Genomic DNA, 20,086 nt, shown 5'->3' with positions numbered 1-20,086 from the left:
TACAAACTGTCAGCTTCATAAATAGGAATAGATCTGTTCTTCAAGACTGGAGCATGTACCTCTTGCTGATGGGGAAGAAGTAGTTGTGGTCCTCTTCAAAAATGGGAAGAGGCTTCCTGTTCATGTGCCTTGGTCCTCGTAAGAGACTTGTATCACACTAATAGCTGCTGGAGGGGCAGCACATCAAACGTGAGTGATACAGGTTTCCAGAGTGCTTTGGTGACAACTTGGTTGATTGATCCATTGATCAAGGAGACAATGAGCTGCACTCTTGACAAAGAGCAAAGGATTGGGCAAGGATGCAAAGGTCAAGGTCAGCCGTGGCTGCCCTAACTGTGAGATGATGAAGTTCAGGATTCCAGGAGCAGGGGAAAAAAAAAAAAAATCAGGATCACAACCCTGGACTTAAAGACCACAGAGTTTGGCCTGTTCAAGGTTTGACTTGCTTAGAAGAATCCTATGGGAGATGATCTTAGAGAGGAGAAGTGTCCAGGAGAGCTGGTTAATGTTTGAGGTGATCTGCCGGCAAGATCAAGAATGATCTGCTCATTACAGGCTAGAAATCAAGCAGGAGGCCTAGATGGATAAACAAGTTGCTCCTGACAAAACTCAGAAATAAAAAAACAGTGCACAAGAGGTTGAAGTTGGGTCAGGTGGCCATGAGGAATTCAGAGACACACTCTGAGCATGCAGGGATGGGGTTAGGAAAGCCAAAGTCCATTTGGAGTTGAATCTGGAGAAGAAAATGAAGGATAACAAGAAAGGCTTTGATGAGTATGTCAGCAAAAATAGAGGAATAGGAAAAGTAGTGTCTATTGGTGAATGAGGCAGGGAACCTGGTGACACTGAAGATGAGTTAAAAAACAATGTGCTTGGTGCTTTCTTTGCTTTAGTTTCTACTAGCAAAGACACAACAGGACATAAAAGGCCACAGCTGACCAGCTGGGGACACAGACAAGTTAAACAATCTTCTCACCAGCTGGATCTGCTTCAGGAACATGGGTTGCAAAGTTTGTGCCATCCCAGTAACAGCGAAACCTCTGTTATTTTTCTGTGGTCATAAAAGAAGTTTGCGAAGCATAGCTTAAGCCTGTATAGGGGATTAAAGAGGAACTTTTTGTTGCTTCATTTGATGGATGTATTGCATTTCACTTTAATCTTGTTTGGCAGCCCCCAGCTAGACACCTTTCCACTGGGGATCCCCCATGAACAGAGTCCCCAGGGCCACAGTGTGGGTCTAGAAATAATGAATACACCCAGTGCCAGGCTGCCCAGCAGTGTGTTACCAAAGCATTGTATCACTGATGTTGAGAACTTCATTTCTCAAGAGTTCAAGGGAAGACTCTCTTATGAGCTTGTCTGATTTTTCTGCTTTCCTGGCTTGCAGTCTAAAACAGTAGGTTCTGCTTAGATCAACCTTCATAGAGGCTGTAGCTGTTAGCAGCACTTGAATTCTTAGCAGGAATTAAATGCCTATTGAATTGCTTGTATCTCTCTTCTCTCAAAGTCTCTTTGCAAGGTAGACAATACATATGTTTGACAACAGAATGCTAGGAAAGTCGCTGATACTCCTTTTGGAAAATTTCATTAAGTATCTTCTTGCTGTTTCCATTTTATATTTGGAAATTGCCTAGTATCTTAATCTATTATATGAATAATATATTACACCTCTCAAGTCAAATGCAAAAAGAAAGTATGTATAACAGAAATAAAATTTTAGTAGTGCTCAGTGTAGTAAAAGCAGGCTCTTTTCCCTAGCTAAGAGAGAAAAAAAAATAGGTTGCCCATGCCCAAAGCAGTCCAGATGGAATCCCAGTAAGCAGCATACTAGTGTAAATGAACTGAGTTTTATTTCAGGCAATGTACACTTCAGATTTCTGTTACATTTCTTTGCTTTCCTAACTATGTCACAGTAATATTCAATTACTAAGTCTTCAGGGATTTTTTAATTTCCAGTGTGGTTTGTTATATATGTATTCTGCATTTTCTTTGTATTAAAAATATGTTCACTTCATGGCAAGACTGGTTTCGGACAACTGCACAATGCTTTTGTTTTCCTGTATGCTTCAGTATAGTTGTAATATTATATATTATTCCAAATGAAATACCTCAGGTAGCAAAGCATCTTGTTACATTCTTTAAAGTAATTTAAGTAAGCTGTGCTGTAACAAATTTTGGAGCTCAAAATATAAATCTAGGTTGTCATGGATACACGCATGAGAAGGCTTTCTTTATAAATATGTTATGAGTCTGACTATTTTTAGCACATAAAAGTAGATTTTGAAAAAAAAAAAGAAAAAGACATGGTATAAAACTAGGGTCATTATTGGTTACTCTTATTACACTTATGTACAATTTCTTTTTCTTCCTGTTCATAATCTCAAAATATTTTTAAACATTGACATTTATGTGGATGTCAAAATGGCTGATGAGAGCCCTGGGCTTTTTTCTCACCTGTTTGACCCCTTTGTAGCAAGTATGCCTGAAGCAGACTTTGGATGTTGCTTAACACCAAAGTTAGGTTTTTTTATCTAGCACAGGGTCCAGAAGTGCTTTCAGATCTGAGGATATTTCAGCTGGCATTTTTCTATCCCAGTAGTTAAATTGGATACTGTAATTATGTAGCTGGATAAGCTAAATAATTCATGGTACTTTCAAGTTAGTGGATACCTTCTGATATCATATGTTACATTTTTCTTCCTCTTCTCTGCTATATCATTTGGGCAAGAGGCAATGCCCTAATAGGTGATTATAAAACTGAAAGTTATAAGCCTGTGATAAAAACTGAAAAGCCTGTAATAAAAAAAAAAAAAAAAAAAGGAAAATAGATTGCTGAGAATAATCCACAGAAATAAGTATGCTAAGAAAATAATGCTTTCGGTCTGTAGAATTTTGTAGAACAACAGACAGAGGAGATGCTGGTTCAGAGCTCTCAAACTGGGTGTGTCTTCATCTAACAAAACAAAGCAAACCTTTAAGGAGAATAAATGGAGGATTTCCATAGAACAAGTACAAAATATTAACAATTATTTAGAAAATCAGATTTCTTCCAAGAGTACATAAATGTTAATCTTCTGCTTGCTACATGAACTGTGGGTGGAAAACCAGATTGTATTTAGAATTTATGCAGTTCTTTTCATGGAAACATTCTGTTAACTAAAAATTCATGAAAAATTCCATATATGATAAAACACTCCGGAGAGTTGACCTGTTTGAAGTTTTTAGTTTTTAAAGCAGGTATCAAAGATGTTGATGCAATTACTTGTGCAGATGTTCCCTGTTATTTTCTAGAAGGCTTTTCTGCCAAGAATTTACTTGCTTGTTTATCCAGCTTCAGTAGACAGTTTTCACTTTTTTCTTCTCCTCTGACTTAGCTTAAGAGCTGTCGCAAAATGATACATAAATCATAACCATAGGTGCTCTGTTTCATTAAGAATCAGAAAGTCTTTTTTATGAGTCTGAAAAATAATTCATGACTTGTGTCCTAAATGCAACATACTTTAGACATAACACAGTAGAAGCATAAAGTCTAGTGCCAACAAACCAAGAAGAATCTGCTTGTTTGCCTTCTGGGACTAAGACATAAATCAGAAAGCCAAAATTTCTGACCTAGGACATAAAGAAAGTTCTAAAAACATGAAAGAGAGGGTGAAATCACATAGTCCTGGAGAGGATCTGTCATTTGCCAAGGCTGCCAGCATCACGATCGTTTCATGAAATAGAATATGAAATTACTACATTAGGAAATTGCTGTCTCCCAGATTTGTTTTCAGGTTCTAGTAGTAGAGAAAGAGCCTAAAATACAATAGACATATAGTGTCTTGTGATTTGAAAATCTTACTAATAAGGATTCATAACTAGTTGGCGAATTAGCAGAATTGTGCAAATCATGGGACTCAAATGAGTGCTTTAAAAATAACTGATATGCTGTGCATATTGGATGTTAATGAACAGTCTGTAGTGAGAATGCTAACCCACCAAAGACTTGCTAGGTGTACAAAGAAACTCCTTCAGAAAAGCCTTCCAGCAGCTCTTTATTGCCAGTGGAATCTGTCCATTTACTGATGGTATGAGTGGCCAGACTTCCATAGTAGTGATAAGGGAGCTATGAGCACAGTGCAGTGTTAGAAAATGCATGCTTAAAGGCTACTGCAGAGAACAGTTGCATAACTGAGTGATACTTTTAAGAAATACAGTCCTCTTTCCTTTTCTTTTGCTCTGTTTCCCTGCTCCTGTGGACTCTGCTGTTGCTATGTCTGAATAGTTATGTGTACTCTCTTTGAAGATGTAGAAAAGCATGGGCAGCTTGTCTCCTTAAATAAATGGGTAGTTAGTCTGTCACGAATAGTACTAAAGTTGAGCTCTACCAAAAAAAAATAGATTCTTCTGCAGTGCAGTTTCACATTCCAGATCCACTCTTCTGTCTGGTTTAAGAGTTCAGAACTGCATCAATAGGGGACTAATGTTGCTGCTTACTTATTAAGGGGCTTCACAACCAAAAATATTTAAAAATTCACTCCCCTAAAGTAATACAGGTTGGGCAGGTGTTTTTGGAGTATGAGTGATGGTTTTTCAAATGGACTGATTTAAGTCATCTATAAAGTGTGAAACAGATGTGATACAATATGAAAACATCAATGAGGATTTAGTTTATAATTTCCTGATTTCTGTGTTTATAAATATTAGGAAATAAACTGTGTTTTACATCTGAGCAGAAAAAGGGTTTAAATCCCATATCAACAACATCAGCAACAACAAAAGGGATTTCAAAAAGACAAGAAGAGTTTTTTTCTATTTTCAAGAAAAAAAAAATCACTGGGAAATATATTTCTTCCTGATGAGCATTTTTTTCCCCGAGTAATTTCCCAGGTATCTACAGTCATAGGATCATTTACATGCAATATCAGACTCCAGTAAAAAATTGTCTATAATGTAAACCACTATGACAGAATGTCATATTTAATGGTGGAGTATGCTCTTGATAGGTTTGGCTTTTCTGTCACAGCTAAAATGATTTTTAGTTAAGTCAGTGCAGACCATTTCTCTAATATTTACAGGCATCTGCACTGGTGCCTTCAAACAGCAGCCCTGGGAAGTGGTTAGGCAAGTGCAAGCTGAGACTGCAGCTTATCTGATACAATTGATGCATTTTTTTACCATTTCCTTCATCAGGCAATTTTCACATCACCCATCTGTTGTGTTTGGTTAGGAGATTCTATTATTCTCTCTGGAGGCCATTAACTACTTTTCCTACAGCTTTGATCAGTGATCAGTCTAAAAGCAACCAAACTTTGGTTTTGTCCGCAGTTTCCCACTGAATGCAAATATTTAATTAATGCAACAAACACTATGGGAACACCTGTATCACGCTATCCAGAGCTTGTCGCTGTCTAGATGTGCTTATAATTGTAGCAGTGAAAATGTAGGTGTAAAGTTACAGGTGTTTGAGCTCAGGATATAACAAGAATGTATGTGGACTTGGTATGTGACTTTAAATAAAAAGTACTCCCCTCCGCAAAGTACTAAAAAGAGTCTTGAACCTAGGTGGTCAGTTTGGAAGTGTATTTTAAAGTAGACCACAGGAGTCATTTATATGTGTTTGAAAAGTGTGGTTTTGAATAATACTCATTTTTTTTGCAAAACTTGGTCAAGCTTTTGCCATTCTCCTTTTGTTTAAGTTCATGAAGATCCTTTATACTTTTCCTTGTGTTATTCTTTAAAAGAAAAGCACAAATTGCTCAAGGGAGAGAAAAGATCAGTAGGTCTGTAAGTTGTCATCCCATTGGCTGGTAGAAGATGTTGCTGCTCAAAATGCATTAGGAAAAGATACTTGTAACTCTTGTGAAAGCTTTATTTTCCAGTTAGTCTGGAACTTCAGTGAAGGATGTCCTAGCAAAAGTTCAAGTATACAGTTGTTAAATTCATAGCACATGTGTAATACTCATAACTTTAGCTCTGGACCAAGGACATTTTGCTGCTAGTTGCCAGCATTATGCCTGTTTAAAGTGATTTGACAGTCTTTCTACAGATGCTTCTGTGGTGCTGCCTGCTGTGTCTGTTCAGGGTATCAGTCACTGGGGTGTTTCTTCGCAAGTGTGAGGGTGCTGCAGTATGGTCTTTTCAGTTTTGGTGGCTGAACCATTCATCAGCAGATACACTTTACCGTAAGCACCTGGTTAGTGCCTAGGTTAGTTTCTCAAACCAATATCAATACTGGTACACAGCTAACTGAGCAGCTGGGGAAAGTACTAAAGGCAGCACAGGATTAGCTGTCTTCACTGATGCATGCTGAAGATGATAAAAAATTTGGTGGAAGGGAATTCTCAGGAAAGCATATGGGTCGGTAGTGAAACCCCAAATGTGCTCAACCCTTCCATTCTAAGCCAAGGGGTTGCAGGAGGCTTGATCATCAGAGATGGTGTCTGCTCTGGAGTAAGACCTTTGCCTTTGTGAGGAGGGTAAACCTGGTGGAGGTGGGGGGGCTGTGGGGGTAGCATGCAAATATACAGTACATGTGGAAAAGATCCTTTGGTTATCTTCATTGTTTATAGCTCATTGGCAGAGGGCATTAGTGATTTTTATGATTCTTTGCCACTTTCAACTAAACTATCCATTTCTGGAGGACTCAGAGCTGAGATGAGAAAGATGCTCTTGTTGCATACTGCATCTGTCTATAGCAAATTATGACAAGTGCTCCACTGCACAATAGTTCCTGCTTAGGGTCTTTGTTGAAATGCTTAACAGTCAGGGTGAATTGCTCCCTTTCATGAAGTTAAATGTTTTTTCTTCATGTTATTTACCAAGATAATCAAGACTAGAAAATGTTCTCCATTTATCTACAGGAAAACATTACACCAACATAACTCAGTAAAGTTGGTATCTGAGCTGGAAATACTAGAGAAAGTGAGATTACATCAAAACTGATACAGGTTTAACACAAACAATGCAGATAAGAACATGATGGCTAAGATGGAAACAAACTTTCAGTACAAACAGAAATCTGAATGCCTGAGCAGCCTAATTTCTGTTGTATGCTGTAGAGGTTACAGAACTAACAGCTTGCCTACACTTGAAAGTCAATTTAAATTAAGATAGATTGTAATTTAAAATGCAGTATTTGTTTCTAAGTAACAATCAACCATGGACATTTCTAGTCCCAAAATAAATGTGTTATACGCCTATGTGTTTTAATCCCTTTCAAAGATAAACTCCAAAGGCTGCAAACTGTGATTAAAGAGGAAGGTGTGGTGAAATACACCATTCAAGGATACAGTTTCCATAGTTAAGGGTAGGCAGGTTTACAAGTACGTGGAAAGGAACTGAAGGTAAAATGGTGTGAATTATTGGGACTTTCTGCCAGTAGCTGCAGAAGTGAAACCACTAATAATGGTGTAGCCTGCTTGTGACATACCACCTTAAACTTCCATTTTCTGTGTGTACAGCCTGACTTTAATCTGCATCTCCACTTGCTTATTTTGGAACTGGGAACAATTTAATGGGGTGTGTGGAAGAGTATCTCTGACAAAGGAGTGTTGTGTTTGTCTGCACTGCCCAGATCACCTGCTGTCTCACAAGTGCACTTCCCCTGGTTCTCTGCAGAAGCTGTGTGTTGTGGTACCCTGAGATCTCTTGTGGTAGCCCAGATAAGTGCTGTCCCAGGAAAAAGCCAGATACAGATCAGTTAAAGATGACCTCAAAGTGATAGTGAGTATGTGAATAAAATAATCATAGAATCATAAAATCATAGAACAGTTATCGTTGGAAAGGACCTTAAGATCATCTATTTCCAACCACCCTGTTATGGGCAGGGACACCTTGTACTAAACCATATCACCCAAAACTCCATCCAACCTGGCCTTTGATATTCATCACACACTTACGATAACTTAAGATAACATAAATAATACCTTTTATTTCGGCCTTTCAGTCTTTTGTCAAAGGCCATAATTTATAGCTACGTACAATACCGTTTATGTATGTGCTTGAAACTGTCCACAGGATTGCCTGCATCTAGAACAAATTAATTAACATTTAGTAAGCATGTAGACATTACTTTTGTCTGTTTCTGAGAGAGTAGTGAGAATGATTATGTGGCAGAAGACAGGACTACCTTAGCAAACATAACAGCAGAAAAAACTACCTCAGACATGCTGTGGCTAGAAAAGGTGTGAGAGCAATGAAGGAATTTTATAAATTAATTGTCAGTTGAGTAAAGCTTCAGGAAAATTTGGGTCTGTTAAGATGTTATGGCAGGCATAAAATTAAGCATAGTTTATCCAGACTTTGTAACACACACTAGCTTTCTATCCTCTGATTTTGCAAGAAATCACACAAAATAAAAGTTAATAAACTGAAATATGAATGTGTTGGGGGAAAAAAGAAGAGTTATTGCTATTGTAAATCAGGCTTCTGTTCGTTGATATACTCTTCATTATTATTTAGGTTACTACAGACATGCAGTGTCTGGGTAGTAAGATGTCTGATCCTTCTTAACTATACCTGTGAACTGCTTTGTTAACTCTTTAATTTTAAATAAGGGCCTCTAAATGACTTCTTTTTCTGTTGTTATCCTGCTGTTTCTTCCATGAACCTAGAAGATGGCCAAAGTGGTTTATGAAGATCTAACACCTCTGCTTCAGGATGTCTATGTAGTACTCCCATGATGAACACTGCAAGCAAATGGGTGCAAGAGTAGCTCTGTTTTGTCTGGTATTTGCTACCCTATTGGGCAATGCAAGCCCTTGAGGAAGCAGGAAGGTACTCCAAGAGCAAGGAAGCCTTGGCAAAGAGGGCCTATAGCTGCAGTGTGAAGATGTGTCTTTCTTCTCACATCTTTGATGTACATGAGAAAAACGGGTGTGGTATCATGGGAAAACTCTTCTGCCTCTATGTGATGTTTGTCCCCAGTTAGGCAGTGGCTCCACAGAAGAGGTTGCCTTCTACCACACTGACAATACACCTTTCTGGTTTCCTCATCCTGCCTGCCCTTTCTGCTATTGATTTACACAGAATCTCTTATTTCATAAAGGAATTGTTAGCTAGGGAGGATAGAAGAGCAGTACCTGGGTCTACAATACTTTTAGCTAAATGTTTGCTCTCAGGTTGAAAATGCTGGACATCGACGGTGTGCTGAGTGGTCTGGATGTTAATGGACTTCTCAGCCATTTTTCATTCTGTAGCATTCTCAGAGGAGTTAAATTTTACAGTATCAGAGCTTTCTAAGTGTAGGATTATTATCACACTTGATGCCAGGAATCTACAAAGAGGTGCTCTTAAAAGTGCTTTCCATGAACAATAGGTTTAAGAATAATAGAAATCTCTCTGTATTTCAGGAAGCAATGGAATTTGCTATGCCTTCTTGTGATACCAAAGGGGCTCCTTGGCAAGAGACAAAGGACTAGATGTGAATACTGATGGTGCAGTGAGCATTCTTCAGGGACAAAGTGTTTTAATATGAAAGTGACAGATCTGTATTTTAGCTCTAGCAAAGTAGGAGCATAAATTCTAGTGGGATTGCCACATCTTTGCATCTCCTAATGGGCGTCAGATTGTAGAAAAGCTGAGCAGATGATTTTCCAGCGTACAGAATAAGAGATTCAAACTCTGAATTTTTCACTGAAATGATAAAAAGCTGCACAAAACAAACAAAACCCAACGTCTCCCTAATCTTTTACTGTATTTTTTAACCATTGTTGTCAGCATCTCTGAAAAAAAAAACTTTTCAGAATTTGCTTCTCTGCTTCCTAATCCTTCACTATTTACACTTACACAGATTGTTGGAGGCTGCTGCCGAGACAAAGAAATCTCCTTGCTTGACTTTTCTGAAATTTGCACTCAAAATCAGTGCAGTATTGCTTATAGGCAAGATACATGTATAAGGGTTAAAATTAATTAAAATTAGGGCAAAGCAGAGATTAAATATGTTGAGAGGCACCCGAGAACTTTGCGGTGTAAGTGAAGTTCCCATGTCATGGTGATGTTCTGTCTGTAAGAGCTTTCTTACTGCCACTGACTGCAGTTAGTACTCTTGCACTCTCTGCAAATACAAATGACTAGGCAAGGCACAAGGCAATGTAAAACAGCAAAAAGACAGGAAGCTCTGTGGAAGCTAGAAGATACATTGGGCTCACTATTTTTAGTTTATTAAAGCTATCTGTTATGTTTCTTTATTGTCTTCTGCTCTAGAGACTCCTCAGAGATTTGTTACTCTACTCACTGAAAAGAAGGGCAGCATGCCATGATTGCTCTGTCTTCTTTGTTGCTAGCACATAGGCTGAACAGTCAGGTTTATGGCAGATGCCTAATACAAAACAGAAGTGAAAGGGTCAAGGTAAAGATGAGTCTGGCACCTTCCCAAGAAACTCCTTCCTGATCTTCAAGGGTAAAGAAATGTTATTAACATGGCTTGGAGTGTGGGGGATACGGAAGTGCTGGGAGTCCTTGTTTCTGATTTGTTTAATCTTTTACTTTTCTTTTACTGTGAACCTCAAAAGCTTTATCACTGGATATTATTACCATTATAACAGCAAAGTTATCATGCTGCATGTATTTTAGGGTACATGCTATTTAAATTCAGAATTATTTTTTTCTATGTACTTAATATGTCTGTTTACTGGAGCCTTAGTAAAATTGGTTTCAGAAAATAATTAAGTTACTTAATAATTTACTTATGTTCCTTTTCACTATCAACAGCAAGATTTTTTACTCTTTTATAAAACAAATACATTCTGAGCTCAAGCAAGAAGCCATTTAAATATGTATAATTTAACCTAGCTGCCCAGTCGTAACCATTTGTGCCAGTCAGTGGCACAACTTTTTTCACAAGGAAATGGCTCCAGGTGTTCCACCCATTCTGTTCCATACACAACCCACGGTCTGGTCTCTGCACCTTTGAGTTTTCATCATTTTAGCATGTGCAGTGGGGTGGAAGAGGTGAGAGAACCCTTCCGGAGCAAAGTCAGCCTTGCAGTTATGTTCTGGGACATTATATTCTGGACAGAACTTTATCCAACACTGAGATTGAATAAGAACGTTCACACAGTTCTTAAGAGGGTACAGTGAGGAAGAGCTGCCTGGTATGTGTATGTTCAAAAGAAGCACAAATGTACTGGGCTTCCTCCTCAATGCAAATAGGCTCTATCTACATGGGCCCCAATATACAGGTTTTGGAGAGTATCAGTCTGTGTACAAGCACAAGACTTCCTTTGGGGAGGAAGACCAGGATGTAAATACCAATCCTTCCCTGCTCTTGAGGGGTAACTACAGTTTTTAGGATCCTCTGTTTTCCTTGGAGGATCTGATGGTATTGACTGAGGTACTAAAGTTTCCCTGTTTTTCACAAAGTTGCCTGTCCTTAAATAAACTTTGAAAAGCAAACCAGAAGTACTGTTTCATGTTAGAGAGTTTTAGATTTGTGACCCTACTGCAAACCATTATAGACAGTAATACATGATCCAAGCAGATTAGCATAGCCTCATGGAAATAGTATTCTTCATCTCTTTGCCCTCATTTGGAGAATTAGTCACCAGCTATCGATGATGTATGTATATGCAGTAACAAGAATAAATTAAAAATAGAGAAAAATATGTGCACTATGGAGATGAAAAGGAATGCCATGTGAAAATGGCAGATCAGTGAAATCTAGCTATAGAATCCACGTTTCCTAACCTGATTTATGAGATACTTAAACTGTACTGAGAAGTGGCTGTTTTGCTCTATAGTCATTGCTATACTTTATTAATATACTTACTATATTTGCTAGTAAAAACTGGTCATTAGTAGCAAAATGAAAAATTCCCATTGCTTTATGGGATATTTGCTTTTGCACTTCCTAACTCTTCCCTCATGTAACCTTCATCCCCTCAAAAAAAATACTGGGGGAACAGGTTTCTTTTAGCTGGAGAGCTGGCATTCAAGATCTTCATTAGCTGGGAAAGCCACTTACTGCCCCTAATGGCAACATGATTTGTTATACTTGTATTGCCCCAACTCTATTGCTAATAGTGATTGCATGGCTTTAAAATAATTGTTCTGTGCACAGATTTAATATTAAAATGAGCTGAATTGTGAACTTGGCTTGCTTGACGTTAGTTTTTCATTGTTGTTGTTGTGCGGGGTGTGTGTGTGTGTGTGTGTGTGTGTTTGCCAGAATGTATATATTAACATTTACACTCTTACAATACGGCTTCTAACCACTGCCAGTTGCCTCTAATGAACCATTACTATGCCAGATCAATGAATCTATGCTTTCTAGGGCCACTATATCAGTAAATCAAGAGTGAATAATTTTTTTTCTCTCTCTCTTTGCTGTCTGAGCGTTGGCCCCTCCCCTCATGCCGATTTCCCTCTCCTTGCAATGCTTTGGGAAAGAAAGTACAAGTACCCCCCCGCTTGCTTTATTTAAATTATCTCGTTTCTGCCCGTCTTTTCTCCCTGGGAAGCCGAGGAGCGAGGCGGATGGCTCAGCGTGCCTGGGAGCGGCTAACCTGGCTGCTCTCGGAGGAGGGCAGGAAGGAGAGAGCAGGAGCGGCAGCTCTCACTGCAGCCTTTTTTTTTATGCGGGCTGCCCCTTTCCGCTCAAGCAGCGCAGCCTGCCCCAGCAGCGGGCTGATCGCCTCCATCCAGCCGCATTTGGTATGCATGAGCGCTGCTGTTCCCACGCAGAAGCCAGCTTTCTTAAGGAGGATCGATCGGTGGCCACGGCCGCGCAGCTCGCCCAGCTTAGCCCAGCCCAGCCCTCTGCCCGCTGCCCGCTCCGGGCGAGCCCTGCCCGTCCCGTCCCTCCCGGTCCCTCCGGGTCCCTGCCCCGCGGCGGGCGGGATGCGCACGGGGTGCCCGCGCCCGGGAGGGCGGTTTCCGCGGTAGGCGCTGCCAGGTCTGCGGCTGATCTCCCAGTGGGATTGATTTGCGGAGGGTCATGAATCAGACCGATGCTCCCCGGCCGCTGAACTGGACCATCCGGAAGCTGTGCCATGCCGCTTTCCTCCCCTCCGTCAGGCTTCTGAAGGTACGGTGACAGCACGCTTTGAAAACCGGTGTGGCGCCAGCCGCTCAGCATCTGCCAGAGGACTGCAGACGCTGTTGCTGGAAAGTTAATTCAGAAATAGCCCCAACTTTGCCTCTAATTAGCTTCCTTGCTACCTTTAAAGCCCCTTGCGAGTACCTGAAGGTACCAAAATTGTGCTCCGGTTCAGCGTGTTTATCTGTCGAGAAAGGTCTGTGAGTGGGGTAAAAAGGTAGTAAAGGGTGGTGGGTATCCTCTGTGTTTGTTCGTTTTGTCTTAAAAAAAACAAGCCGTGAACTTCCAGGGGTGAAGAAGGAGTCTGTTGCTAAGGTGTGTCCCTTTGTGAGCAGTTCTCTGCTATCCGTTCTTTAGGGTTGCCTCGTCCTAGGAAACGCACAAAGATCTGGTACCACTCAGACCAACTTGTAAGTGGAGCAGTATGTGAGTGGCCAAAAATACCTTGGTTTGTTGAAAGGTGTACACAGGAACAGGTCGGTTAAAGACTGGCAGAGCAGACATAATCAGTGAAACTTTCTGGTGATGATTATCTCTTTGCTTCCAAAGTTGCATAGTTTTGAGGGTGTTTCTGAAAGTGTTTTAAAATGTGTTTTCCTAGGAGATAATTGTTTTGGGGAAAAAAAAATTACAGACAATGGAGGGCTCTTAGTCTCAGCACACAAAGTACTGCTACTACTGCATGGCCCACTGAAGCTGCTTTAGAGGCATTTGTAACTGGAAAACAAAATCTCTTGAATCAACTTTGTGATGAAAAAAGGTTGCATTAAACTGAAAAGTCTTCTTTGTTCTTAGAACTTCTCAGTTAATTGGATTATACAGTGAAAATTTAGCTAACATGATCAGGTCCCTTGAGGCTTCTGCACCTGTAATACGTTTTATAAAATGTTGGATTCATGACATGAATTATCTCAGTTTATCTTAGTATTTGCTAGTTTTGGCTTTGAAATTAATATGCGGCCAGGTAAAACATGGGTACTCTAAGGGTGTATTAGAAGGTAATGTTTGATACAACCATTTGATACTTGTGTGGGTAGCTTCGAAATTAGGTCAGTCCTTACTAATGCAACATATTAGAGTAGTAGTGTAGCATGGTGATAGTGCAATTAGCAGATCTGTATTGCATGGGTTATTGTTATGCACAAGTGACTATACTATGATAACAGGTATGTATTGCATCCTGACAGGAGGGCACTACCCTAGAAGATATTTCTGTTTCCAAACCAGATGTATGGCTGCTGGGAGGTACATTGTGAGCAGCTGTAAAAAAGAGAAGATAAAACTTAGGTTGCCAAAAAATCAAAATATAAGTCATACAGAGCAAATCAGGAAGTGGTGTGGATTCTTTTGCAAAGGTTTTCCTCCCAGCCCCCCCACGCCAAAAGCACATGTTAGAATATCCATACTCTACAAGTCAGATACGTGTAGGAAAACCTAATTTTCCTGAGGTGTGAGAGCTCAGGTATGGGGTATTTTATCATCATTCTCAGTACTGGAGGGGAGAGGCGAGTCTGCAATATTTATCTTTTTTTTTTTTTTGGCAAACAGTTGTTGCCCCCTGTGTATGGTTTCTCTTCATTGCACATTTTAAGGGTGAATGTTGTGATTAATTATTAAAAGAGCTGACTAAAAATGTTTTTCTGAAGCTACGGCTATAGCCTTTTAGGGCCAGATAAGGAGTGGGCCCTGCAGAGTTAACAGGAGCAGGGCGAATAACCAGAGACAAGTAACCCCTGCACAGAGGGTGTGAGAGGTGTGAGAGAGACCATGGCAAAGGAGGTGGGTCTCTTGCACCTTCCTGAGGTGATGAGCAGAGCTGGGTGACTGGAGAGGGAAATGCATACAGAAGCATCTTCAAGGATCCAAATCAGCTTAAAATTTTGCTTCTGATATATACTTCTTGTCTTTTCTAATATTTAACATGTACAAAACAAGTGATTCACATAAGAGCAGGTCCTCATTGCCCTAATTCCACAAAAGATACAATAGCCAACCTGAAGGAATATTCCTGTCATGAAGAGCTCTTAAAGAAAGCCTGACAGCAGCAGAATCAAATTACCAGATGAGCAGTATAAATATTTTGCTGTTTTCCTCAGGGAATTTGAACATGTTTATGTACACAAATTCACTCATCGGAATGGTGTCTGTGTCCTTTTCTCTTTCGTGTCTTTTCTCTAAAAAATAATTTTTTTTTTTTTTATTTTTCTAAGTGAAGAGTGCTCCTGGGAATTCACAAACATTGGAAAGGCCATTGCAGAAATCTAAGCTCGTTTTTTAATTGCCTGGCTTCCAAATTAATTAAGTGGTCTTGGGGGCTCATGCAATATTGTTTCTCAGTAGACATCCAGTAGACCCATTTTTATACAGCCTTTCTCTGCAGAGAATGCTCCCAGTAACAGAATAAAGTTTGCAAAAGCTAGTATGTAATGACTAATTTTTATTTTTTATTCTCTGCTTTATCTGTGATTCCCGAACTCTATTTCAGTGTACATTGTAAATTTATTAAAAGAATACAAAGTATCATTATGTCTTTATAATTTCAGTGCTTTACTTAGTCTACCAGAATGAAACAACTAAATGACATCAGTAAATTTAAGGATACACTTTTGCCAGAAGTTGTAAAGAATGAGAGATGGCAGAGATTTCCTGTTTCATAGAATCATAGAATGGTTTGGGTTAGAAGAAACTTTCAAGATCTCTGAATTCCAACCCCTCTGCCATGGGCAGAGGCACTTCCCAGTAAACCAGGTTGCTCATTTTCCACATGAGAAAGTCACTGTGGCCTGACCTGGACCTTGGTAATAAACAACACAAAACTTTCAGTTAATGCAATGTTTTCTTGAAGAGAAGTTTAAAGTTCTTACCCTGTGGATGTAATTTCAGGTGTAGCATCAGTGATTTCACACTGGTGGATCTAAATAAACAGTGGAATCTGAGACCTGCATGGGGCCTCTCAGTTTATATTGCTCATTAGAAATCTGTAGGATTGTCTTGAAATTACTGATTTTAAATGAATAATAAAAGGTGTTATTCAGCAGGTAGGCTATGCTTGTATTCTGTTCTGTTGAAGTGGTGTGCAGTGCTCAGTTGCCTGAACTGACATTTGATATGGCTCTGGCCACAGTGGCCTCTCTTAACTTAGATAGATAACTAGGATCATTTACAGATGCTGTCCAGCTTTGCTCCCTGTGCTTTTCTTCCAGGCGTGCGTTCCTATTCTAACCTACTTCACTAATACCTCATGTTCAGGTATGGTTTTATAATCCTATTTTCTCAGTTTTTCATTTTCTAATAGGCACAGAGAGTACTGGGAGTTGTATTTGAAGTACAGATTGGAACAAATAATTAAAGAATGCTTTCAGTGCTTGTGTCATCAGCTCATCCTTCACTGCTCCCATTTTTTCCCCTAATAAATATTTCCTGTAGCATGTTTCATGCTGGTACTTTTTGTAGTGGTTTCTACATGCTTAAACACACACACACAAACACACTAATGCCTTCCCATCTGAAATAAGAGGATTAACAAGTGCCTTGAGCACACGAGCAAAGAGGGTGGCTTTGCGCAGAGAGGGGAACCGTAATTCTCAGATGGTCCTATTAGTTTCCAGAGGTGGCTTTCCAGCAGAGACGTGCACAGCTTCTGTTTCTCTGCCCAAGTTATGAAGCTTGTTTCTTTGTGTGTTTGGTCTTGCTACCTTAATTTTTTTTTTTTTTTAATTTCTTTTAAGGAAGGCTTAATATTGGTGGCAAGCAGTCCTGATCCATTTTGTGCCATTGTACATGTAAGAGCTACTGTTCCAGTTGCAGGAAGCTCTGGTAGTCATGTTTCTGTTTGGTTTATGGTGGAGAAGAGTTTCTGAGTCTCCATATGTCAGAAGAAGAGATTGTGTCCCAAGAAAGGAAGCAAAGTCCAAATGGCAGGATTTAGAGAGAACAGATGCTTCAGAGCAGTGTTGTATGCTCTTGAAAAATGAATGAATGACATCATTCTAAAGACTTCTCTCAGGGGACCCTGTGCCCTGGGAGAGACTGCAGATGTTGCATTTCTGCTGGGACAGATGGACATGCCAGGGGATCGAGGAATGAGCAAAACACTGAAAAAAGACCAAAATCCACAAACCAAAAACTAAACTGGGAGTAGACAGAGGACTAAAAATTAAAAGGTCTGCAATGTGCAATCACACAGATTTAGGGACATGCATGTGTAGAAGTACGACATTAAACATTTGGAAAGCAACAAATTACCCATGCTATTTTTTTCTTAGTAACACTACTAAATTTTTTTATAATGAATTTGAATTGCATGTCAGTAAGTAGGCTTGGAAGGCAAGAACTTTGTAAGGGACAGAGCAAAGGAATCACTGTGAATCAGAAAAAACAATGGAGAAAATGTTTTGGAGAATTTTTTTCCCAGCTCATGGCTCTGTAAAAGTGCTTGCTCAGCTCTATCTACTACATAAATGCAAAGAACATTTACTTAACATGGGCAGCAGCCTAATCTACCTCCAGGAATTGCTAGAAACTTAAGAAATCAGACACTAAGTTGCTTACCAAATGAGGAACTAGGTCTTATTTTTCTTATTTTTATTTGATTGCCCTACCAAGAATATATAAGGTAGCCCCAGAGAAAACTAAAAAGGTAAAAAATAGTTCATTAGAACGAAGCACAGTGTCTTTTAAGTGTCACGATATATACATATGAAATTCTGTCAGTATTTCTCCAGATACAGCAAGTTTAGTTATGTCCATAAAGTATCAATAGGAAAAAAAGATGGGGAATCACTTGGCAGGCTTTATGAAGGTACATGGTGAAACACCACACTGTTCGACAGCTTGAGTCAGCTAGAATCTCATTGCTATTTGATTATCAAATACAACTTTATTTCAGGACACCTGGTTTGATAAATTGAATGAAAAATTTGCCTCTCCAGAATGGTGGAAGAATGAAACGTGTTCTCTATAAAATAGTAAATATTTATGCTTCTAAGCACCCTACTGTGAGAAAAAGTGACTGTAAGAGAGAAGACTGTGTGTTTTGAAACTGATTTTATTCCTCAGATGGGTTTGAAGGGAAAAAAAAAAGTTATTGGATTGATAGAATAGTCCATTAGCTCAGGAAAGATACTTCTAATAATTTTCAAAATCACTTCTAAGCGGATTTGTGTGCCATAACCATAAGATGGAAATGTTAGATTGTGTTATGGTCTTCATAAACAGAAGTGTAAACTTCTTGTGCTATTTCCTTCACTATCAATGAGAAAATCAGCAGAAATGGAGGCAGTCAAAATGTGTAGATTTTTATCTCTTGGCTGGTCTTTTGATACCCAGTTGGCAGTAGAGTCATCTGGTTTATCACTGAGTAATAGTTAAGAATTTATTTTGACTATTATTTTAGCTAATTTACCATGTATGTCTGCCTTTCAAATTGCAACAAAGTAAAAAGACAGGTTTATGAAATCTTGACTGGAAAACTGAGATACTTGGAACAAATCCTAATGCATACTATTATCATTAGTGAACTGGCACACTAAATGTTTCTGAAAGTAATATGCACATTACTGACAGTAAAATGAGAATAGTAATTTACCTTTGCCTGCACTTAGCTGCTTACTGACATAAATTGTAATAACAAATGAGCCACCACTATGCTTCCTTCAAGAGGATTTGATAAATTCTGGGAGGTAATGACAGTTCACCCCTTGGGATCAGATTGTTTAACACACTGACATGTAGAAAGTATCAGTCAATGTAACAATTTTCTTGTAGATTCTCTAATAGAAAAAGTACTCGCGCCTCTCGGTATGGTGGGATGCTGTGTATGGTATGAAAGATGAGCTTTAAGAATGAACATAAGTTCTGTTCAGAAAGAAATTACTTGATATACCAGTTTCTGTTTTCCTGACAGGAAGATCATAGTTATATCTATTACAGTTATAATAGATATTGAGTGTTTTTGACTCTTAATTCATAGGTTTTCTGTGGTCCATTGTTTGTCCTTAGAAGCCAAAAAGCTGTGTTAGCAGCAAAGAGAAAGATTCTGCTTTCTGTTGTATGTTCTACTCCTGTGCCTTCAGTTTCATCATTTAAGGATTGCGGGAAAGAGACCTGGCTAGACCATTCCTTTGTCTTTGCAGGCTCCTGCTTTATCACCCAGAAATTCATTTAACACCCCAAATCAGCGGAGCAGTGGGTGTTGCAAAGTAGCTTCAGGGCACCTTTCACAGGTATGGTTGCATTACTGCTGCTCAACTGTTAGCTGCACCTCTAGTACTTCATGTTTTAAATCAAGTAATGGCAGCATGTGAAGACATTTTACACCTGGGATTGAAGAACTGATAACATGTCTTTTGGGGATTGCACATTCCGAAAAGCTGCTTATTTCTAGAAGTCATGCTTCTCATCAGCAGTGACAGGTGCTGATCTGGGCGTGTTCATGTCTTAAGTTTTTTCTAACATTATGCCAGTTCATTTCTTCAGAAGGGAAAGAAAATGTGGAAGCTGATGATGTTTTTCTTTTTTTCATGTACAGAAAAGGTCACTTTGGTGAATTCTGATGCAGTGTGCATTTTGTATGTTATCTACGGTGAATTGGGGATTGTTAGCAGTTTGCCTTATTGACTGAATCTTTCCCATGAATCTCACTCGGGCTGGTGACCATTGACTTGGAAGTGATGTAATAGCAAAAAGAAATTTTATCACAAGAAAAAAGAAAGGGAGAGATCGAAACAGAAAGTCTAGCAGTAGAAGTCATGTTTCTAGCCTACAGATAAAAGAAGTAGACGTATCAGTGCCATTTTGAAAGAGAAAGCTGTAGTCTGCTGCTTTCACTTAGAGGGAAAAGTGGTTTTGAGTTTCAGGTTGAAAAAGGCTTTGTGAATGCAAACTTTCTTCTTTTAAACCAGAGAATTTTAGGAAAAAATGGCGTTTCTTTCTAGGTATGTCACCACCATGTGAGTGCTTCTCAAAAGGAAGTGATAGAAAAGGTAATACTAAATTCTCACTCTTGATTCAGCAGCTACGGTACAAAAGTACCTGACTCTTTCAAAGTAAGAATCCTCCAACAGCTAC

The 20,086-nt window shown here is 39.2% G+C and overlaps 1 protein-coding gene across 10 annotated transcripts in view; it reads left to right on the top strand.

Annotated features, from left to right (window-relative positions):
- The window catches only part of TRPM3 (transient receptor potential cation channel subfamily M member 3), a 376,067-nt gene that overhangs the window by 106,838 nt on the left and 249,143 nt on the right, over positions 1–20,086 (top strand). For 5 of the 10 annotated variants that reach the window (XM_062641304.1, XM_062641295.1, XM_062641229.1 and 2 more), the window contains exon 1: positions 12,775–13,006. The exons of the other annotated variants lie outside the window; for them this stretch is intronic. In XM_062641304.1, coding sequence (XP_062497288.1) covers positions 12,917–13,006 — 90 coding nt within the window. In that variant the 5' untranslated portion in view covers positions 12,775–12,916. Of the gene's footprint in view, positions 1–12,774; positions 13,007–20,086 lie in introns of those variants that run through there. 10 annotated transcript variants of the gene reach the window in all.

The sequence above is a fragment of the Pezoporus occidentalis genome, unplaced genomic scaffold, assembly GCF_034315485.1.
Source record: "Pezoporus occidentalis ecotype Australia unplaced genomic scaffold, CSIRO_AGI_Poc_V1 ctg117, whole genome shotgun sequence".
In the NCBI taxonomy this organism is placed as follows: domain Eukaryota; kingdom Metazoa; phylum Chordata; class Aves; order Psittaciformes; family Psittacidae; genus Pezoporus; species Pezoporus occidentalis.
This window is presented reverse-complemented; position numbering and strand designations above follow the sequence as displayed.